This window comes from Pyrus communis, chromosome 11, assembly GCF_041283825.1.
Source record: "Pyrus communis isolate YQ-2024b chromosome 11, ASM4128382v1, whole genome shotgun sequence".
Lineage (NCBI taxonomy): Eukaryota > Viridiplantae > Streptophyta > Magnoliopsida > Rosales > Rosaceae > Pyrus > Pyrus communis.
In genome coordinates, this window is record NC_142575.1 from 2,249,378 (window position 1) to 2,272,469 (window position 23,092).

At 34.7% G+C, this 23,092-nt stretch overlaps 2 protein-coding genes and 1 pseudogene across 9 annotated transcripts; 1 reads left to right on the top strand and 2 right to left on the bottom strand.

Moving 5' to 3' along the window:
* Positions 1–7,826: 7,826 nt before the first annotated feature.
* Positions 7,827–11,712, bottom strand: LOC137742394 (serine/threonine-protein kinase D6PK). 4 transcript variants are annotated; one of them, XM_068482252.2, is made up of 3 exons: positions 11,319–11,712; positions 9,398–10,494; positions 7,827–8,881 (listed from the first exon to the last, which is right to left on the bottom strand). In XM_068482252.2, exons 2-3 carry the CDS (start codon positions 10,363–10,365, stop codon positions 8,014–8,016), a joined length of 1,836 nt encoding a protein of 611 aa, XP_068338353.2. In that variant the 5' UTR covers positions 10,366–10,494; positions 11,319–11,712; the 3' UTR covers positions 7,827–8,013. The 4 variants fall into 4 exon arrangements, with proteins under 4 accessions (XP_068338353.2, XP_068338355.2, XP_068338354.2 ...); XM_068482254.2 differs by having other exon boundaries at positions 11,481–11,636; XM_068482253.2 differs by having other exon boundaries at positions 10,974–11,633.
* A 2,542-nt stretch (positions 11,713–14,254) lies between these two features.
* On the top strand, positions 14,255–16,313 carry LOC137743547 (uncharacterized; annotated as a pseudogene). Its single transcript, XR_015952909.1, has 4 exons — positions 14,255–14,550; positions 15,115–15,203; positions 15,643–15,756; positions 15,962–16,313. The product of XR_015952909.1 is annotated as an uncharacterized LOC137743547 (transcript).
* A 1,553-nt stretch (positions 16,314–17,866) lies between these two features.
* LOC137743569 (uncharacterized) lies at positions 17,867–21,512 on the bottom strand. 4 transcript variants are annotated; one of them, XM_068483492.2, is made up of 10 exons: positions 21,147–21,512; positions 20,433–20,615; positions 19,761–19,887; positions 19,569–19,649; positions 19,258–19,457; positions 18,915–19,010; positions 18,736–18,829; positions 18,452–18,571; positions 18,287–18,340; positions 17,867–18,118 (listed from the first exon to the last, which is right to left on the bottom strand). In XM_068483492.2, exons 1-9 carry the CDS (start codon positions 21,327–21,329, stop codon positions 18,336–18,338), a joined length of 1,089 nt encoding a protein of 362 aa, XP_068339593.2. In that variant the 5' UTR covers positions 21,330–21,512; the 3' UTR covers positions 17,867–18,118; positions 18,287–18,335. The 4 variants fall into 4 exon arrangements, with proteins under 4 accessions (XP_068339593.2, XP_088535032.1, XP_068339592.2 ...); XM_088678906.1 differs by having other exon boundaries at positions 18,452–18,574; positions 21,147–21,454; XM_068483491.2 differs by lacking the exon at positions 18,287–18,340.
* Between the last annotated feature and the right edge of the window lie 1,580 nt (positions 21,513–23,092).

Genomic DNA, 23,092 nt, shown 5'->3' on the forward strand with positions numbered 1-23,092 from the left:
CGTTGATATAATTAGAAATTTCGTCATTGAACTATAAATTCATTAAGTTTAAGCTCTAAATTTGTCAAAAATGGGTTTGAATAAATGAAATCCCCAACAACTTCATCTCATAGTCATAAATTTCATGAATGAAGGCATATATAACAAGGTGCCAACTACTTGATTCTGGTAGTAGGTCTAATAGGTCAAGAGGTTTTAGACAAAACCTTTTGTTTCTTGCAGCATCATGCTAACGAGAAATTTTTCAGGCGGCCAGAAATACAGTTCGATACACTAAATGTCATTATACAAGTAGTTGTAATTTTTATTTTTCAAGTTTCAAAGCAATTGTATTATTACAATTAGTGCATTAGCTTTGTTTCGGCACATTGATCAATCTCTCCATGCTAACCACTTAACTATTTGACAATCCTAACAAAACAAAGAGTACACACAATGTTTACATCTTGGCATGATCTTCTTTCCCTTCACAAAGTCATGCAATTGTAAACATTAGAGGATTTGAATTCCTAGCTGAAGGTCTAAGAATATTTCTGCACCACAACTAATTGTGTAGGATTTATTTGAATTTTAAATGTGTGAATTTACGAGATTATTACTTGGTGGTGGAATTAGGAATTTATCTTTCAATTGAAGGGACTAACAAAAAAAATTGATACTTTGGATGCGGTCCTTAATCCTTAATATTCTTTGATTAAAACCTTAATAGTATTCAAAGTTCTATCAAGGTCCCTTGACTTTGTACACCTCATTATATTACTATTAATATTTTTATTTTTATAGTTTTGACATTAATTGTTTGATATTTTATGAGATTTATAATCCTATAAATTTAAAATCCCTCATTATAATACTATTAGAAACGGTTACAATAAAAAAATTCAAACATTTTGATTGAATAAAATGGATAAAAACTATGTAAAAATAAGAAATAATAAATGGCAAAAGAATGTATCCATAGTGTTTAAAAAAATTGGTACATTTCACATATAACAAAGTGGTACATTAATAAAGAAGAATGGGTACATTATAAATAAATTAGGGTACAGATAAAAGATTAAAAATTATGAGCACAAATGAATTTTTAAAAATATAGGCTCCAAAAGAAATTAATACATGGGTACAAAATAAAACTAAAAAGAAAATATTACAAATTAAAAAAAAATGTTGCAAATTAAAAGTGGGTACAAACTAAAAATATAAATATATGATACAAAGTTTAGGCATAAAACATAAATATACCATATGTAATTTTTCTATCATTGATTAAATATACAATGTCACGTGACGTTATACACATGGGTACAAACACAAATAAAACTTTAAAAAATATGGGCACAAAAAGAAACTAATATATGGGTACAAATTAAAAATGAAAAGAAAATTGGTACAAATTTAAAAAATATTTGCAAATTAAAAATAGGTACAAACTAAAAATAAAAATATATGATAAAAAATTTAGCCATAAATAAAAATATACTAATTGTAACATTTTTAACACTAAAGGAATATATTTAAAAATAAAAATATTTTATTATTCAAATAATTAATGATGTTATTAATACCCAAGGACCTTGATAAAAAATTCAAAATGAATAGGATTTTAATCAATGGAGTAACAAAAGGAAGGATGTGAACCTAATTTTCCCCAAAAAAAATATAATGATGAAGTAGTTTTCTTTTTCATATATGTTCAACTATAAAATCGAAATGCAAATTAATTGTAGCCTATGAATATATATGTACGATAAACTCGAAAATTACAAAAACAAGTTTACAACCATCAATTTATGAATTAAACGGTCGATCAATTTAATTATCTAGAAACAGAAATTGGAGAATGAAAACAAAACTAAAAATAAAGAATCTAGATGCCCGTTTTGTAACTATTTTGTTTAGCTCTTAGTTTTCTTTTTTTCTTTTTCTTTTTGTCAGAGATAAAAGGAAAAGCATGCAAAAATCTAGAGATGAAGAATGATCGAAGAAGTATAATGGGAGGGATGCAGAAGAAATGTGTATGGAATGACTTCAACTTAAAATTGAAAACCAAACGAATTAAAGTTGTTTCGCTTTCAAGTTTTATTTTATACATTAGTAATTTTTCTATCCTTCCTCCAACCTTCCTCCCCTTCCCTCCACCTTCTCCGAATCTCCATACCACATTTCTATCGTATACTTTCGTTTCATTTTAACACAAAAAATAAACGAAATTGAGACTTTAGATCCGATCCCTAGTCACTAACATTCTTTAACCAAACCCTTAAAAGTATACAATTTTTTATCAAAGTCCCTTAACTTTGTACACCTCATTATTGATATTAATATGTATTCTTATATGTTTGATATTAATTACTTGACATGTTATGGGATTTAAAATCTTGTATTATGTGGCATATAAATTAAAACTGACTACAATAAAAAATAAAATACTCAAAAATTTTGATTGAATAAATAGATAATGTCACATCCCGACCCGAGCAGGACCACTTCCCAGCCCCGACTCCACCGTAACACGATATTGTCCGCTTTGGGCCCCCAGCACACCCTCACGGTTTTGTTTCTGGGAACTCACATGAGAACTTCCCAGTGGGTCACCTATCATGGGAATGCTCTCACGCGCTACTCGCTTAACTTCGGAGTTCCGATGGAACCCGAAGCTAGTGAGCTTCCAAAAGGGCTCGTGCTAGGTAGAGATGGGAATATATACATATAAGGATCACTCCCCTGGCGCGATATGGGATGTCACAGATAAAAATAGGTAACATACCTTTGAAATAATAAATGTCAAACAAGTGTACCCATAATGTTCAAAAAAAATTGAATAAGGGTACAGTTTATGATAAATATGTACACATTCTTAACAAAAAATAAATAGATTTTACATTAAAAAATGGGTACATTTACAAAAAAAAAAATTTGGTACATTTTACATATAACAAAGTGGTACATTTATAAAGAAAAATAGGTACATTATAAATAAAAATTTAAAAAAATATGGGCACAAAATGAAATTAATATATGGGTACAAATTAAATTTAAAAAGAAAATTGGTACAAATTAAAAAAGGGTTGCCAATTAAAAAAGGTACAAACTAAAAATAGAAATATATGATACAAAGTTTAACCATAAATATAAATGTACCAAATGTAATGTTTTAACACTAATTGAATATATTTTAAAAATAAAATTTAATTTTGTTGATATATAAATAATTTATAACTGAAATAATGATATTCATTAAAAGTTATGGATCTTGATAAAAAATTAAAAAAAAAAAGGTTTTAATCAATGCAATAGAAGAAAGATGGATGGGAACCTAGTTTTTCCTAAACTAAAACTAAAATAATTATCAAATGAGACTTTAAGGTTGAATCCGATATTTTCTTTGTAAAATCCTCAAATTGAAACTTGCAACTTGAGTCCTTTAACTCCCGTACAGTCACGCTCTTAATATATACAGCCATCTAGGTTCGAATCATTGAAATTTGATGTGGTGTGGGTTCCCCATCATTTGACTTATTAATCCTATTTCCTTATTGACACAACATGCATTTATTATAATTGAACTTGTGCACGTTTAGCAAATTGTTAAAATTTGGCATGCTTGCAGTAAATATATTTCTTGTGTTGACGAATTTCACCCTTGAATGGTAAAACCAGAAACGTAATATTACATATAGCAAAAGAAGCGAAAAATCATAATAAATACTTAGATTTGACAAAATCAATTTGAATTGAATCTTCAATTTATAATTTATTATTATTTAAGTAAATTATTACTTTTTGTGTGAAATCAATTTTTTTCTAAGGAAATGGATCATCTCCGGATCTATTCCTTCTAATCCACCAAATCAGGGGATCCGGGCCATTGAAATTTGATGTAACGGCTAAAATTATTATAACTTTTAAAGCGAGCCCCTGTTTGTAGCCGTTTGATCAAATTTTAATGGTTCGAATCCTCTAATTTGGTGGATTAGGAGAAAGAGATCTGGAGATAATCTCTTTCCTTTTTCTAATACAAGAGGAATACCTTAACTACTAGAGTTGTCTTAAAAGTAATCTACCGTTTGAGAAATCTTAGAATTGTATGTATTTCTCTAAATTAGATTGTGAAAATCTTTTCATGCTCAAATTATTATTTTGCGTAAAGGTAATCTTTTATTGAAATCTAAGTCTAGCATTTATAGGCTCGTTTAGAAGTACTTTTAAAATAACTAAAAATATTTTTGGTGAAAATTTGATTTTAATTGTGTTTTTGAAAGAAGTTACTTCTTGAAGGCAGCACTTCAGGTTGGTTTGACATTGCTGAAATTATTTTAAAAGCAGCTCTTTTAAAAATATAGGGCTCAAACAGTAGCTGGTAAATGAAAAAAAAAAGGTGTTTTTTTTGGTCAAAATCATGGGTTCAAAATAGCAGACATCACCTTTTTCACAACACGGCAACCCCAAACTAACCTTCAAGTGTTTTTTCAAGATCCACTTGGATTTTTAATGAGGATTGACTTTTTAAAAATATTTTTACCAAAAACGCTTTCAATCATTTTAAAAGCATTTTTCACACGAGTTAACATTAACAGTTTTAAAATGTAAAATCATCTTTTAAGGGATGTAGTCAACTTAACATTTATGAAGATTTCAAAAAGATATTATAAAATCGTTTCTTATTCAAATTGGACTACGACCCCTTAAACTTCAGATACATGTACGATATAAGCCGTTGACTCTTTAGTTGTCTCTCTCCTCTTTAAGAAATGAAAATCCAAAGTAGTGGTCATTTGGTAAATTACTAAATGTTATTGCGATTTTCTTAGAACTACACCTGTAATTTGATTATCTTCCTATAAATATGTGGCAGTTCTTCTCGTGTTCAACCACATCCCCACTCAACCCAATTCTCCCCTCATTGGAGATCATGGACTATTCCAACTGAATTTTGCCTCTGCTGCGGATGTGCAAGAATTTAGTTTCAACACAATCATTATTATTTTTCTAATTATTGAAATCCAACATGAGCACACATGGAGTGCTGGTAGGATACTGCCCCTTGACGAAGCAGCCATGTGAGGACATGAAAGAGGACTCTGAGGCAAGTTTGGCTGCCTCTTGGACCTCCTGGTGGGTTGCTTGGTAAATATATTATATTTATTAAATTTAAATTAAATTAAATTTTAAAAAATAAACTATTGCTATCAAGGTGACCAAAATCCTCTATATCCATTTATTTGTAAGATTCAACATTTTAAACATTAGCCCTCCAAAATGTTGAACCGTGTTTTACTTTGGAGACAATTTTTGCTCTAATGATCATTGTTGTCACAATTTTGCGTTAATTTTGCTATGTGCAATGCTCGTACCAACTTTTAAGGACATATATATCAACATATTTGTTATTTTTAAAAGAAGAGAAATGTTAAGGAGACTCTCTCAAATTGGGATTCTCTATGGACTCTCTGCCATCTCATAACTTAACATCGATTCTCATGTCAATATTATAAAATATTGTGTAAAAAACATAAAATGACAGAGAGTGTATGGAGAGACTCACTTTTTGCGAGAGTCTCCTTATCATTTCTCTTAAAAGAAAATTAAATACTTGAAAGTTTTTTTTTTCTTTTCAACAAAAGTGGTCAGCTGGTGGCTTCATCACATCAGTGACTTTTTAGGACCCGAGAAGGCTCATAAAGACATTTCAGCATTCCTGACCACCATTTTGTGATTCACCAACACCAAGAATCGAACCCAGAACATCCAAATTTAAAAGAAAAGACATCTACATCAAATTTAAAGGTTTTTATTGTACAAAATATACGAAAATAACCATCAATATGATGATATTTAATAAAACTAATGGCAGGGGCATTCGCACAAATTGAAAGAGTAGAGACTCATAAACAAATTGAACATTAAGAGAGAAAAGTGGAACAAAACCTGTAACTTTAGAATATCGCTAAATCTTTTCCTCTTTATTTTTGTTTTGCTTGACATTTAAATTATAATTTTTATTGAATAAATGGTTAAATCTCAACCAAACAAGATAGGGAGCCATGATTCAACATGGAATAGATGCTGAATTTTGTAGCCTATTCCTTAAAGAGAAAAGTTAAGGAAACTCTCTTAAAATGAGACTCTTCATAGATTCTCTGTCGCCTTCTGTTATTTCCATAGCGTTTCATAATGTTGACACGAGAATTAACGTTAAACTTTAAGGTGATAGAGAATTCATAAAGAATCATACTTTGAGAGAATCTCCTTAACATTTCTCATTCCTTAAATTATTTAAAGGAACAAGCCTCAATGTGGCAAGAATGTTCCCATGTGTCCAAGTGTTTTTGAATTATTGTGCTAAGTTTTTTTTTTCTTTTCTTTTTTACCTGTGGGTTCCCATGTGAAGCCTTCACATGTTTGAGATGTGGTTCCAATGTCCCCGCACCCAATTTTTATACTTGTCAATTTATTGGACAAATTCTCATGGGTCCCAAGAATTTTATTTTATTTTTTATTAATTTTTTTTCTTCTCTTTTTAATATCATAATTGGTCCCATGACTTTGAAATATCACCGTTTTTCATAAATTTATGGCAATTTGATGATAATAAATAATAATAATAATAACAACAACAACAACAACTATATGCATAAATATGACATAAATCTTCTTCATGTGATTATTGATTTGAATCAAAGGAATACAAATATAACAGTAAATTGTGACATTACGATCTCGTTTGGAAGTTCTTTTAAAATAACTAAAATTGCTTTTAGAGAAAATGTTTTTGGGTTCCAAAAGTACTTGAAGTGCTTTCTGTATTCATTTGCATTTTTACTAAGAATTGATTCTAAAAATATTTTCACCAAAAAAGCTTTCAATTATTTAAAAGCACCTTCAAATGAGCACGTATATGTAGCTTTCTACTTTGTCAAGAGCAGTGACGAATCTCACCCACTTGACTTGCTCTTCATAAAACTACTCCCCTTAATGTTCAACTTAGTTATAACCCACGCTACAAGACCGGAAACTTTATACAAATATGTGTTGCAGCTCACCAACAACAAATATGAATAATTTTTTTTTTTTTTTTTTACAAACAATATTACTCACACTAAGGGAGAGGGGACTGGGCTTCGCCTCACAATGGGATAGCAATAATGTGGTTCAAATTCGCATTTGACGAGAATTGAACCTATGACCTCTCACTTATAAGTGGAAAGGAATGCTAGTCGACTATAGTATTAAGTGACAACAAATGTGAATTTTAAATTACATAAGATTTGATTTTCCTCAATCCTCACTTGAATGAGTATATGCTCTAATTGAGCAAGAGAATATGATACAAAATTCTCTTCATGAAATAGCTACTTTGGAATCACCTTCAATATTTTTGAATTTTCTTATTTGATATTTAGATAGCTGGGACAACTGAAACTTCATGAAAGCCCAAAATATCACAACCAAAGGTTGCCCAGCAAGTATTTTGACTTCCCCTTGTAGATCCATCAAAATACAGCTTCAAAGCACTATAGTAGGGTTGGGGGAAGCTCTTTTCACAGACGTAGGTTACACTAGTTGGCCGAACAACGTAGTCAGACCCTTGCACTCAAGTTCGAATTAGTGTATAGTTCGAATCCCCCTCATACAAATCCTTTAGCAAAACGTTACAATTCCTTGCTCCCGAATCAAGGTGTGAATGTTTTAGAAGCGTTGCAGCGGGGCAGGGCATCACAAGCTGGTGCCACCGCCCCGGTGCAAAAACATTTTCAAACTTCTTTTATTCTTGATAAAAACATAATCTCACAATCTATACGTATATTAAAGAAACTGGATCCACATTTTGGAAACAGCATTCAACATTTGTGCTGGAATACAAATCTGTGTTTCATAACATCAAACATATGGTCATGACCAACACTGAAAAAAAACCCTAAAATCCACATAATAATCAACATTTCAGAGAACTCTACATCTTTCACAACAAAAAAAAAGAGAAGGAAAATGGCGTTTCAGTTCCGAAAATAATTAGAAGAAATCGAATTCCAGATAATTGTTTTGATCTGGATGAGTAGCAGCAGCGGTAGCTTTATCACTGGCTGACACTGGGGGGGCTGAAATCCGCTCAAACTCGACTGGTTTTGGAATATCAGGAGGACTTGCGCATCGAATCAATGCCCAATTAACATCTTCAAAGAACGGATGCTGTTTAATCTCGGTTGCTCCTCGCTTATATGCCAACCTATGCTGTGGTTCTTTCACAAGTAGGCCCCTGATCAGATCCTTTGCTGAAAAGCTAACCACTGGTGCTTCCGGGAATTTCAATGGCTGACCTACCACGTTGAACAGGGTGGCTCGATTTCCTGATCCCTTGAAAGGTGTTTTACCAAACAACAGCTCATACAGAAAGATCCCGAAGGTCCACCAGTCAACAGCACTGCCGTGCCCTTCACCCTTGATAATTTCTGGTGCCAAATACTCATGGGTCCCAACAAATGACATCGAACGAGCATTCGTTGGCTCAGCCATGAGTTCTGGCAATGGGCGTACTTGGTTCCCCATTTCATTCTTGGGTTTCCGGTCTTTCTTAGATTTACTCGAAAAGAAACGAGGTGAGAAACATGTTGTAGGCATCACACAAGATGGCTGAATACAAGAGGGCTCGATGCAGGCAGGTTGCACACAATAAGCTGAGTTCCTTCGAAAAGGTTCAGAGTCAGGGGCTGAAGATTTCACGAGGGTTGGGCTGACAGCACAGCGCAGGGAAAGGTCAAAGTCGGAAAGCATTATGTGCCCATCATCTCTCACAAGGACATTTTCTGGCTTAAGGTCACGATAAACAATCCCAAGCATGTGAAGATATTCCAGTGCAAGGAGAACCTCAGCTACATAGAACCTGCATATTGGAGGACAAATATAATACCAAGAATCGTCAAAGTCAAATTACAACATGATAGAGTGACAGTATTTCTTTGCTAATATAACTGAGAAAGAAACATGCTTGGCAGCTTGTATTCATTCTACAACATTAAATGGGAAAAACTGGTGGTTTACGTTTGCAAAGGTCTACATCAAAACAATAGGAAGCACCCGATGATCAGCCTGCAAGTAGGTAGATCCCAGCAACAACTAAAACTGACGTGATAGGGGTTCAATGTCTGTGTAAGCTTTATTTAGCATTTTAATGAAATCAGATCATTCAATAGCAAGAGATATAAAACCTTTTATGTCACGGTATGAATTGTATTGGTATGCACCTGCCGATGACATAATAATAAACCAAGAAGCAGGGTGGCAAAAGGAAATTCAAAACAAAAATAAATGACTATATAAACCACACATGCTCAAACTGACAATGGAGAACAAGATCGTTTGCCACAGTTGAACTAATGGAGTACAGGAGAATACTTACTTCACTGCTTGCTCAGTAAAATGCTTTCCGGGTTGCCTCTGCCTAAGTGTGTGCAAGTCGCCTCCAGGGCAGAACTCCATTACCAGACATGAATACTTCTCTGTCTCAAAATGGGTATATAGGGTTGGAAGGAAAGGATGGTCTAAACATTGAAGTATTTCTCTCTCAGTCTGAGCACGAAGAAGTTTTTTACGGTTAGCCAAAGATGCTTTGTCCATAACTTTCATTGCAAAATAACATTTTGTTCCAGTCAACTCTGAAAGATAGACACTTCCAATATCCCCACAGCCCAGCTTCTTCAGAAGTCTGAAATGGCCTAAACCAAATACACCGTCCCTTGATCGGACAGCCTGAATAGCTTCCCAATGTATGTCATTTGCTTTGTGAGGTTTGTTGATAGCGCTACTAAAGCTGCTACAAGTACTTTCATCACTGATGTCACTGCTAGTACTACCTCTACAGATACTGCTCTTCCCACTCTCAACAAAATCAGCTCGACCACTCATCTTGGCACTTCCACTAGTCTTGGCAATACTGCTGGTCCTATCATCACTTGCTTTTGCTGAAGTTGGGCTGATTCCATTTGCTGATGTTTTCTTTTTTTGATCACCGCCTCCTGGAAAATTCCTAGTCTCACTCGCAACAGGATCCACATCAGCTGGCACCTGCTTTGCATCACCCAGTGATAAAGCTGAACCTAACTGATCTGCTAAAGTTTTGGCAGACTCCTTCTGATAAGGAATCTTGTAGTTCTTCTCTTCAGTAGTTTCTGTAGAAACTTGCTTTGGCGCATCTTGTTGCACATGCCTAGGAAGTTTTTTTGGAGTGACTGGCTCTGATTTGCTTGTCTTTGTAATCGGAAGAGGTGAAGGTCTGCGAAAATTTCTTTCTGTTGTTTGACTAGCAATTAATTTCCTCTGAGTCTCTGGGGAAGAACTTCTGGCACCGGATTTAGAGGCCATCGACATAATTTACACTTGATATAAAAGATCAAATTGAACAAATCCATTACACATCCCCCAACCTCACCAACTGATTCCCTCCATTGACACTCTCGATCAAATTCATCTTCAAGTCCATCAATTGCAAGTTAATTTCTACACACAAACAAAGAGTTCACCACTATGAAACAATAAATATAATACAGTACAAGGAACACTATCCAATCCTATCTATAAATAATAAAACTATAGTGATAACATTTCAGCCCGAAAATAAAGACATCGAAATCATTACTACATCAACACAACCTAATCTCAAGCTACAAAACCCAAAAAGACAATCACTCAAATTATTCCAAATGAATAACACACAAAAAAGTCGAAGAAACTGGAATTCTATAAGCAAGACCTATCTTCAAGAGTTTCAGACTAGCTTTTTGTTCCAGCAGACCAGAATATAACATTTCATAAACAGTAAGCAGAAACTGTAAAAACCCTCATAAAGAACTCAAGAAATGGGCATCAAAGCACAGAGCTGCATGCAACCCAGAAGCATCAAGCTACAAAACAATCTAAAACCCCAACAAGTGATGGGTCAAAACTGAATCAAAAGTACAAGAGTCACAGTTATCTACCTCAAAAATGCCAATCCTTTTTCCAAAAGCACAAAACTTTCAACATAAAAAATGCCATGGATCAACGAGCCATGGGGAAGCTAAGGAAAAAACTCAACTGAATGTATGTAATTGTGTATCTATCAATTATCTATAAATACACACAAAACCCATAATCTATAGCAAAAGATAAGAAGCAAAGGAAAGAGATTCATACAGATCTCAATCAGGGACCCAACACTTTGGATCCAAAAGACCCAGATGCTAAAAAAACAAGATAAGAGTGCAATAGAGAAGCAAAAATCACCAAACAAATCAGGACCAGTTAAAAGTGAACAGAAAAGGAAACCCAAAAAAGATAGATACCTGGGCTTGAGAGAGAGAGAGAGAGAGAGAGAGAGAGAGAGAGAGAGAGATGGAGAGGAGAGAGAGAGCCTTCCACCAAAAATCAGAACTTTGAAAGGATTTCTTGCTTTGGTTTTGCTTTAACAGAGTGGAAAGGAAAGTAAGAGGGAAAAGAGCACTCACAACTGTTGGGGGAGATAAAGGGAGAGAGAGCAATGTATGAGAACTCCTTTTTCCTGAAATGTGTGGAGAGAGAGAGAGAGAGAGAGAGAGAGAGAGAGAGAGAGAGAAGGTTCAGTAGTGAGTCAGATTAGAAAGACACAGAGAGTTGGGTCTGGGGGGGCTCTACTACCATGACCATCCATGTATTGAGGCATTGAGTCTTTGACAGAGAGAGAATTGGGGTCAAAGCAATACTGCTAAAGTTAGGCTTTTTTTTTTGTTTTTTTTTTTTGTTATTTTTTAAACAAACGATATTATCTATAAGAGAGGGTATGAGCTTAGTTACACAATAGACTAGTAATAATGTGTATTTTATTATTTGTTATTAAGTTGTATTTCTTAGTTACACAATAAGTTAGCAATAATGTGTATTTTATTGTTTGTTATTAAGTTGTTTTTCTCTGTCTTTTATTATTACAGTCTAATTTTTTATATAAGCTTGATTTTCTTTTATAATTAGGCGAGGTTGATCCCAAATTGTTATTTTATGTGAACTATTTGATTTAGTTCAGATTCTTCACCCTTTAATATATAATATAGACTCATTTGGAAATGTTTTTAAAATAACTAAAAATGTTTTAAAAAAAATATTTTAAAAACAAATACTTAGTAAAAATTCAATCAGATCATGTAAAAGCACTTTAAGTGTTTGTTCTTACAAGAATCACATACATGCTGCTTCTTCGACAAACTACTTAAAGAGTTTTTGAAATCTAAAATTAATTTTACCCAAGATGCTTTTAATCATTTTAAAGCATTTATAAACGAGTCATACATCGTTGTAGCAAAATAAATTCTCTCTTTTTTGCTAATTATTAAGTTTTCTTCTTTTTGGAAGTCAATTATTACGATGTATTTTGTCACAAATACAAGTGTCTGAATCAATTTATGGGCCCCACCAAGGCTCCACCCTGTCCCTCATGCTTTGGGAGTTTGAGCTTGTCTAATTATTTAAGGGTTTTGAGGACTTGGAAAATGACCAATTGACCAGGCATGTCCCCTGCTTTATGCCACTTTAAATAAGGTGTTTTTGTAAATTTGGGCGTTGATTAATATTTTTGAGGCAAATGGTCCGCGAGAGTGCTAGTTGACGGGATCATGATCCAATTGCATGGTTAGGGATTTGATTTTTTCTTTTTTTTTTTCAAAAAAAAAATAGTTGGTGATTTTATCATAACATTCTACAATTCAGAAGTCGACAAGATCCATATAGATATTTTAACATATTCAGGTCACCATCCATGTGATTCTTCAGAGTAAAAAATCGAACTTAAAACGTGCCGGATGAAATACGGGGGTGTGATTGATTATTAACATGTTGGAAATTTGGAGAGGTGGGATCAAAGTGACCAAATTTTATGATTAGTGCTTCTTTATGCATATAAACAACAGTAGTTGGATCATGAAGGAAGGGTCAACATTTGGACTCTAAACTATGTTAAAACAAATAAATTTGAGTTAGGTCTCTTATAGTGTGTTCGCTCTTTGTATTTAAATTTGAATTATCATCTTTATATATTGAGTTATTTGAAATAAAATTATATTGAAACAACTCATTCAACCTCATAACCATCACAAAAAAAGTTACTCACTTTTAAAAATGAATGAAAACTAAAAAAAAAAAAAAAGTAAATGTATAAATGTACGATACCATATTTGGAGAATGTTGTAAGATTGCATTATTACCATATTTAACTTGTCTAATTCAAATTGTGTACCTCAAACTCCTTATTTTCTTATCAAAATTAGTTTATAAGTTATATTTTATATACAACAAAAAATAATTAATCAAAAAATTTATTTTTTAAATTTCAATTGTTTAAATAATTATTTTCTCAATATATTTAATTTAGACAATTAGTGAAGATAATTAATATTGGAGGTTGTAGAAATGATCATTTTTAATAAGTTAAGTCATTTTGTATTACGGTATAATGATATTCATCTTCACTTGTAAGTGAGAGGTCTTAGGTTCGATTCTCGCCGAATGTAAATTTGAACCAAATTATTACTAGCTCATTATGAGGGTAAGCCCACCTCTTCCCCTTTAGTGTAGATAATATTGTTTGTGCAAAAAAAAAAAAAAAAAAAAGAAGAAGTTAATATCGACGACATAACGATCATACAACAATGATATACTGATCAACCAAATGTCAACAAATTATCATTTCTCCAATTTCCCTTTAAAATATTTAATTACAATATTGATAACCACTTCATATTGAGGTTTGGTGGTCTTAGGTTCGTGATCCTAGGAATGAGGTTTGATTCGTATCATTCTTGAAAAAAGTTATGAGAAATGTTAAAGAAATTCTCTAAAAAATGTGATTTTCTATAAACTCTCTAACACTTCATATTTTTAACACAATATTTTTAATATCGACATAAAAATTGACGTTAAACTATGATAAAATAGAGGTTACATAAAAAATTTCACTTTAACATACCTCCCTTAACAGTTCTCAAAAGTTTCTGTAAGCTTTCCCACTCCTATCTCCAACCACACTAAAAAATAGAGAGCTAGAACGGGAAGAGATCCCCCTCCCACCCAAGCTCACCAATTAATTAGTTCGGGTTCTTAAAATTTGATTCAACAGCTACAAAAAAGAGACTCTTTTAAAAGTTATAATTATTTTAATTGTTGATCAAATTTCAAAATACTGAATTTATTGATTGGTGGGCTTTGATGGGAGAGTTCTGAGCGGATATTTTTCCAGCTAGAACCTCCTAAAACCGCGTCAAGAGTACAACAGTCCAGCAAACCAAACAGGCCCCTTCCTTATAAACCTCACCTTCTTCACTTTTCAGGTTTAGGGTTAGGGTTTTGACCTGACGGAGATTCCGAAAATGGAGCCTGAGAGAAAGCTATCGGCGGAGGCGGGGCCCATACTCCAAGAAGGCATAGGATTGGCTCTGTCTCAGTGGTCGGAGCCCCAATTGACCGTCGAAAACGAGTGGGGCGGGCGTGACTCGTGCTGCAAAGCGGAGCAACTCGTCGCCGATATATTCTCCTGGTTCAATCACTCCACAGGTACTTTGATTCCCTCATCTCCTCTAGCTCGACTCATCAGATTTTCCAATTTTTTTTTTTTTTGTGTAAAGAATTGAGCTTGAATTTTGATTTGCTGCTTATTTTGTAGGGAATTATTATATAATTATTGTGTTTTCGTAATATTTTGTGAAGCATTGTTCTTATGAGGTTGGGTTAGGATTTAATAGGGGATTTGTAAGTGAAAGTAAGAACCTTTATCACTAAAAACTTCAATTTTGTGCTGAAATCTTCTTTTTTCGTATCAAATTTTGCGTTTTTAGTTCAGTTTTGGTGAGGTTTGCTTTGTCTTATAAATTATTTGTAGGAATATGATACAGTGCGTTAAGTAAAACTAGTAATTGAGTGGAGCCTAATTGGTAGTTATAGTCAAATTAGCAATTTTTCAACATACCGAATTGTATACCGAACTAATAATTTTTTCTGTGTCTTTTGACTGAAGATTTCTATTGTTCTAGCCAAGCAGAATGATTAACAAATGATGTGAATATTTTTGCCAGTCGTTGTTGTAACGAAATCTCACAAGTACGTGTTCATTCTCCCCAGAGCCTTTTTACGTAGATGATTTGGAAGATACGCTGAATGAAGCTACGCTTTCTCTCAACACTGTGACAGAGGATGGCAGCATTGAGGAGGTGTTCCTTTTATACTTAACCTCATCTTTTCGGAGAACACTTGATAGTATCTTGATGGGGTATGATGAAATGGAGAAGATTTAATATGTTATGCTTCTGGTGGGAAACTCAAAAGTACTTTGCTTCCTCTATGGATTGCGTTGGCATTGCTTTGAATGGGCCACCATTGCAAAGGTTTGTAATGTGTGTGTTCGAGACCACCCACACTTGGCTGACTATTCGACTTTTAAAAACTGAAACCTTTTAGCATCAACTACATTTAAGTTGGCAGCTAAGAATCAGCTGCATCTCCGGCCATTGGAGATAGACGGACAATTTACGGTTCATTATTGTTTCTATAAAGTAGATGGTACTAGGGAGTAGGGATGCAACCTTTACTTTTAGTAATGGTTTCTATCTTTATGGTGTTTGTGGTTTCTTTTTCTTTGGATTTACACAGGTAGCTGAAAAGCTAATGATTATGTATGAAGAATGTTGAGATTGTAATTTCAAGTCAATTGAAAGCCTAAGGGAAGCCAATCAACGAAAAGTTGCTGTTCCGCATGTTAGACAGGTAAAGCTTCATTTAAAACCCTCTGCCTTTAAATTTTTTGATATAAACTTCTCCTGTCCAGCATGCTTTTTTCAAATTTATTGAAGAGAACTTGTGGATATTGTCTTGAAAGTTTTCCTCTAAAGCCATAAGTGGCGGAGTGAGGATGATACTTTTGAATGATATGCCTTGCTAAAATCTCTTAATTCTCTGTCACTCATGCCAGGTTGCAAATGATGATGATGACGATGACAATAGCGATGAAGATAAAGATGATAGAGATCATAGCATGGGAAATGATGATTCCTCGAACATGATAGTAGACATACCAGAGGCTCATTCAAACTTAAATCCCGTACGCGTATCAGGCGATGAGCCAAAGCCCAAGCAAGCGGCCGAAGCAGAAGATGGATGGGAGGTAGTTGGACCTAGAAAACATTGGGGTAAAAGGAATTAGCTTGAGCCCCCTTCCCCCTCCCTTCTGCTCAACATTTTTTTCGTTGTATTCTCTGAAGTAGTGTGAATATGTGTGTAAGTTGGATCATATACCATTAATATACGGATAATCAATTCATTTATACGATATACGGTCCCAACTTTTGTACATTCTGAGCGTATCACTGTGTACAATCCTCCAATCTTATATTTCTTCGTGGATCTTGCATGCTTTGCGCAAAAATGTTAACCTCCCGCATGTATAAACTCTCGTTTGCATCGATGATGCTCTGAATGGGAGTGAAGGAGGTTTGGGTTCGATCAGTTGTGCCTGGTGCTTTGCTATCAAGTTCAAGTCCGTATTCTCTAGACAAAGATTAACTTAGAATATCGTCTTGAAAAAAAAATAAAAAAAGGCGAGCTTCATGCAAAAGAAACAGCAATAATTGTACTTGATATAACAAAAAGTGAGGAGAACAGAGAATCAGTATGGAGTTGACTAACCGCGTGATCCAGACCGTTCAAAAGAGAAAGAGATCTGGCTTTTGGTTTTTGTGAGGTAGGTCAGTATAATTGACTAATGGGAGCCGTAAAATTTGAAATAAGTAGTCTATATTACTAACTAATGAGGACCGTAAAATTTGAAATAAGTAGTTTAGATTACTCGGTTTGTCGTCTCAAGACTACAAGATCTAGAGAGAATCTGGATTGGAGAAAAGAAACAAGTAATTAATGCAAACAGTTGAAGACGGAACAAAGAGTGGCTTCTCGTGCTCTCCAACAGCAAACTATCTGGCAATGTCTTACGAAACATACCCAACACCCAACATCTAACGTTTTATGTTTCCACAAAAGATTTGATGCTTCACCTCTTTTCACATCCTTTCACAAACATGTCCACTTATTGCGACAATCATCCTCCCCCCAAACTTCATATGTAAGATAAATCGAGTTTTTCATAATCTCTTGTATGCATGGAATCATTACTAATCAGAATTTGGGACTCAGGCTATGGTACGTGGATTTATTTAGGATTTGTTTGAAAGTGTTTTTAAAATAACTGAAAATATTTTTATAGAAAATATTTTTTGGTTCCAAAAGGACTTGAAGTGCTTTCTGCAAGAAGCACTTCAAGTGTTTTTCAGGATTCACTTGTATTTTTACTAAGGATTGGTTCCAAAGCCATTTTCACCAGAACACTTTTAGTCATTTTAAAAGCACTTCCAAACGTGCCCTTGATATACGGACCATCTAACTGCAAATATGATCAGATATGATATATATGACCGGTACACGCGCAGAATTTGACATTATGTGTAAACAACTTTTGCAACGAGATGTTTTGTGTCGGACAATAGTTTAGGGAGTAGATCCTTACTTGTAAAAACCCAAATAGTGTTCTCCTATAATTGTACACCAAAAACCCCTTAGAATTAATCTAATTGGTGAGTCTTGGGGAAGGAAATGGTTTACAATTAGGTTAGGTCAAAAAGTTTGATTTATTGCGCTATGAGGAAAGTCGCATCATCATATGGGAGGGCCATAGAGAACTGAATTCTAGCCTTCGGATCGAATTAAAAAAAGGAGAATCAAGGGCTATATATTAACAAAAGTGCGCATAAGGAAAAAACAGTGTGTAGAAATCATTTCCCGCAGCCGTAGAATACTTTGATGGGCAAACCAAAACACATACACGAAGAAAAATGCCGCTCTTACCGCAAATTAAGAATTTCGCTTCACACTGGGATGTGGATTCATGATCTCAATAAACATATACGCTATCAAAACTAGATGTTTCACTGTTCTTTCTAGCCTCATTTTCTTTCTACACAAAAACCAGAGTTTCAAGAAAGATCAGAAATAACACGATCACACTTGTCTTCTAGAATCTTCACAGCTTCAGTAAATAAGACTTCGGGAGGCAATACCCCAGTCGATTCAATTTTAACTGTGCAAATCAGAGAGCGAGAGAGCGTTAGAACTCTAAAAAACATTCGGTGAAAGAATTTGTTGCTATATTAAAACTTATTGTTCCTATATAAACCTTACGCGTAAGCATCTACATTGAAGATAGCTGGTAAGCTTGTAACTGACAATGATCGAAGTCTGAGCTTACCAGATATTTCAAACTGAATTCAGACGTTCTGAAACCCGAGTAAGTGATTTCAAACTGAAATTTATACAGTTGTGTCATGAGGACTAAAGCTACAATTCTAGGACACCGTCAGCAATGAGAAAGCAAGAGAAATTTATAGTTCCAAACACAGAAGAAATCACTTACAAATGAAATGATCCTTCTTACGCTGCAGAGATATAGAATTCTCCCAACCCTTCCCTTCTCTGATGCACTCCCTGCACAGTGTGCAAGCTCGTGGCCTGGCTACAGTTGCCCTTTTCTTGCCTGCTAACCAGTCAAATTATCAATCAAAGCCGCTCCAGAATTGACAAAACAAGGCAAACTGTAACTAAGCAAGTGCAGATATAACAACATTTTTTAAAATCCAAATATTGGGACAAACCCACATGATTGTTTCATTTTTTCGCCATAAAAGGATAATCACTAACCGTTGCCAATATCTTCAACATCGAATACTTTAACTGGGCAAGTTGCCACAAGTTTCTCAGCCATCTCATCTTCAATATCTTGCGATATTATAACCTAATAAGCAATCCAAATCTTTTTATGATTACTTTGACATAAACTTCAGAGTGTTTTCAGAATCACTGAAACAACATCCCCTTACCTCAGGAAGCATCCTATACCAAACGGGGGCAACTGGAGACCATTTTGCATGTGTTTTACCAATGCCCTTAACAGCATGTGCTTCCAGTTCAATTACCTAAAAAGTCGTAAACTAACGTCACTTAAAAGTAAATTCACAAGAACAGTAAACATTATTGACTACTAGATAGAATAAATACTGAAACTGATAAGATAGTAGTTGGGTACAATGCTGCATAACGAAACACTATTTGAAGACGATTGCTCCACAAAATTTAGGAATGTGCTTAAGTTGCAGAGTGAAAAATGCAATCTATGATTTCTGAGCAATGACCATAACTATACAAAACAAATAGCGTGTTTACCTGACCAGGGCCTAGTCTAGCAATTATAATATCTCCACTCGTGGGGGCAATTGGATTGTCGGAAAATTCTGGCAAGGAATCCTGACTGCAAGTAAATGATGTATATGTTTTTTGTTTTGATGACGACTCTGACTTGGTATCTTGTGATTCCAATGGAAACTCACTCCCATTTGGCAACCAAATCAATTCTTTTGACTTTACTGCATAAAAGGTTGCAAAGTCATCATAACCAATATAAAAATTCCCACCAATAGCCTTGAAGAAAGATAGATCTATAAAACTTACTGATAATCTAAGACACAGTACTATACCTGAAATACGCTGCCCCCCTCGTTTACATTGTACATGGAGCTTAAAAACAATGGTATTCTTCTGATCTGGTGTATTATTTCCTACAAAGTAAAACATGACAGGAAAGAACTCAGTGACTCAAATATGTATAGGAAATAAACAAAATATGAATTTGGTTTATATAAAAGAATGGAAATACCAAACCATAGTACCTGTAAATTCAAATGATCTGGGGTCAACCTTGATCGGAATGAGACCCAACCTGTGGGCAAGTACTTCATCTTGGATTACTGATGTATTGTCTGCAATAAGAACTTTTTCAATAGCCATTGTGGGAACCTGCACTTGTATAATAAAACAAGTTTAGATCACCGTTGGTAATACATAGTGCCAACTGAATAGGAACTCTCATAAACACACCTAGCCTTAATCCAAGGAAACAAGAGAAGTACATACAAACTTCCATCTTATGTACATTTTAAAGCGGGAAAAATATTTAGGAGGGGGGGATTGAATAGCATAAAACTTCTCCCTCCCGTTGATGTACATTATAAAGTAACTCATTTACACAAGTTTTGTTCTTGGAAACAATGATGCAAACTTGTTACGTAAACATGAGAAATTAACCATGCAACCATTCAACCTTATAGAAGTAACAAGTTGAAAACAAAACGCTGAAGTATACGGATACAAATTCATTTTCTTGATAGCTCATGCATGATGCTTAAGCAGGAATCACTATGTCAATACAAAGAAGATGACACTTGGGCCCATGAAAATGGTATTCTTAATATAGAACTTATATTTGAACTCCATACAATATTAACCACTGACAAAGCATAATTTAATCAAGTATACTCAAGTATTCATGAATTTAATCAAACCTCAGCTATGAGGATTCTCCGGAATGCGTTGGCAAGTGCTGGATCAATGCCAATCATATCAAACTCCATTTCGTCCTCCGTAAGATTAATAACTTCAACTTTAAAGTTGTCACAGAAGCTATCCAATAAGTTATTATCGACTCTCATTGATGCATAAGCACCATTATACTGAAAAGTATCAGTCTGTAAACACCAAAAGTTAAAACAGTAAGAAATAAGAACACTAAAAACTCATCAATGCATTTCCTCACTCTCACATTGAGAAAAATGAAACAGACTTATAGCTAATATCTACATATGCAGGTCTATGCCACTTAGGCAGATTGCTCACTTCGGTCTCGCCACTTCCACAATTTTTTCAAAGAAACAATCTTGCTAAAAAAGAATTATTTTCTTCTTCGAAAAATTTACATCTATGCATAAACACGGGTCTAGCTTATGTTTTCTGGTAACCCAATTAGAGAAAAACTCCGAAAACAAAAAAGAAATTCACTTTCCCACATTTTCTTAGCAACCTAACATGACCATCAACAAAAACCAACATCCAAAAGAACCCAAATTTCTACTCAGAACGGTCAAAATTTATCAAAACTAAAAGCAAAACTCCGAAAACGAAAAAAAGAGGGCAGAAACAAAATCATGGGCACGTACAGATTTCTCATTTCAGAAAACAAAAATTGAAAAATGCAAAAAAAGGGATGAAAAACTTGTTACATGAATGGGAGCATCAGCCTTGCACTCGACACGTGTCCTCTGGAATTCGATATTTGGGGGCAGCCGCCCCATTGGCACATCTGAGAGCTTCTCTATGAACTCCAGCGTGGAGTTCGCCTTCGCAGAGTCTGCTGCTTCGGACTCTGAACTCGACGTCGTATCTTCGGTACTGGACGACATCATTTCTTCCTTCACCTTCACCGGCCACTTTCAATCTCTCTCTCTCTCTCTCTCTCCTCCCTCCACCCTCTCTTCGTTCTCTATGACTGTTAAATTTAGGGTTTTTGGGGTTTAGTGAGATCAACAGTATGCAAAGTTTGGAGTTCAGGGTTTAGCAGAGAGGGGGGACATGAGATGATGCAAATGGGCCTTTCATAATTGCCATGGGCCGGCCTTATTGTAAGGCCTCAAGAGCTTCTCTAGTGACGGTTGAAACGAACAAGGATCCTCTCCGGATTTTCTGGTAGGATATTGATGATCAATTAATCGTGTCTGTTCATCATATATCGTGTAGTTAATTTTTTTAGGTACTGTTTATATTTAATTTTAAATACAAAATTTAAAATAAATTTTAACCGCATCTTATTTCGGTTGAAACGATTATTATTTCCGCCACGATTGGAATTATATCGAAACGAGTGCTGAAGAGGCTGAGTCTGGGCAGCAAGGACTAGTGGAGATAGCATAGGAAGCAATGGTGCCTGAGACTGCACAAAGAATGCATGAGAATGCTCAGTTGCAGATGAAGAGACTGCTTGCTTTTGACGAGCCATAAAGAGTTCCTTGGTGAGTAAAAGACCATGCAAATGCAATTTATTGAGAGAGGTAGATGAGAGACGAAGCATGACTAAATCAACAAAAGGATTCAAATCCATAAGACTATCCATAAAGAGTGGCTGCAATTAGGTCACTAGCAGACACTGAAGCTCCAACAATGAAGGGAATAATTTCTTCAGAGAGAGAAGAATTCAACCATATCAAGAGATTTTGATATTTTTCGTACCACACCTCAAACGTGAATTGAGAGAGTGATCAAGTAGAAGAGGTGCATGACATGGGTCAGATCTATCGATGATTCCAAGAAGTTTGTAACGCCTGAAAATTGGAATGAAGAGAGCATGCCATGGAAGGTAATTAGCACGCTTAAGTTTGATCAGTACCATGCTTTGCTTCCAATGTTTTGGATTGTAAGAGAGGCATACGAACTGGAAGAAAAATTAGGATTTGAGAAAGAGGGATTATGGTTAGAAATCGGTAAATTGAATCAGTCGGAGAAGAAGATTCAGACGGAGAAGCTAATAAAATTTGAAAATTGAAAATAATGTTTAAATTTGAAAATTGAAACAAGCTCGACCTGATAAAATTTGAAAATTGGAAAATAATAAGTTGCTTGGCATGACAAGTTTGGAGATGCTTTATGCTTCCATAGTTTGCTATCCACTCTTTTGAGGGCCTACAGCTTAAAAGTTCTGAACGGAGGAAAACTTTACATGAAACAAAGACATAAAAGAGTCAGACGATGAGAGGCAGATATTATAGCTATGATACCGGGATATGCATGTTTTTCTTGACCTATAGAAGTGTAAAGCTTCACATGAAAAGACATAAGATTCAGTCAAGAAGAGCAATGTTGGTGGTGCCAGGGCACTTAGAACAGATGATGCACTCAACAATTTGCACAAAAATATCAAAGAGCAGCGGATCACACACTGTTATGGTAAAATGTTTTTTCCAGAACTGATTAAATTGCGACGTCAAACATGTTGTAACAATTAAAATATCTGTGTAAGGCATAATGCCTAGTACAAGCGATGTCCTTTCATCTCCTAGCGAAGAGAAAGGTACAAATTCCTCAAGGATTGAAAATCTTCATAGACTTCCGACAAGATCACAACTTCGCAGCTACAGTACGAGTCGTTTTGAAGTCCTAAATCCCACAGTGATGG

What these genes read in the sequence shown, in the direction of transcription:
- LOC137743569 (XM_068483490.2), bottom strand. Translation starts at nt 21,329, where the DNA reads ATGATGTCGTCCAGTACCGAAGATACGACGTCGAGTTCAGAGTCCGAA. An exon ending in CTAGACTAGGCCCTGGTCAG is followed by an intron (nt 19,011 to 19,257) that starts GTAAACACGCTA and finishes ACGACTTTTTAG; the next exon opens with GTAATTGAACTGGAAGCACA. An exon ending in TGTTGAAGATATTGGCAACG is followed by an intron (nt 18,575 to 18,735) that starts GTTAGTGATTAT and finishes TTGACTGGTTAG; the next exon opens with CAGGCAAGAAAAGGGCAACT.
- LOC137742394 (XM_068482252.2), bottom strand. Translation starts at nt 10,365, where the DNA reads ATGTCGATGGCCTCTAAATCCGGTGCCAGAAGTTCTTCCCCAGAGACT. An exon ending in TTTACTGAGCAAGCAGTGAA is followed by an intron (nt 8,882 to 9,397) that starts GTAAGTATTCTC and finishes TCCAATATGCAG; the next exon opens with GTTCTATGTAGCTGAGGTTC.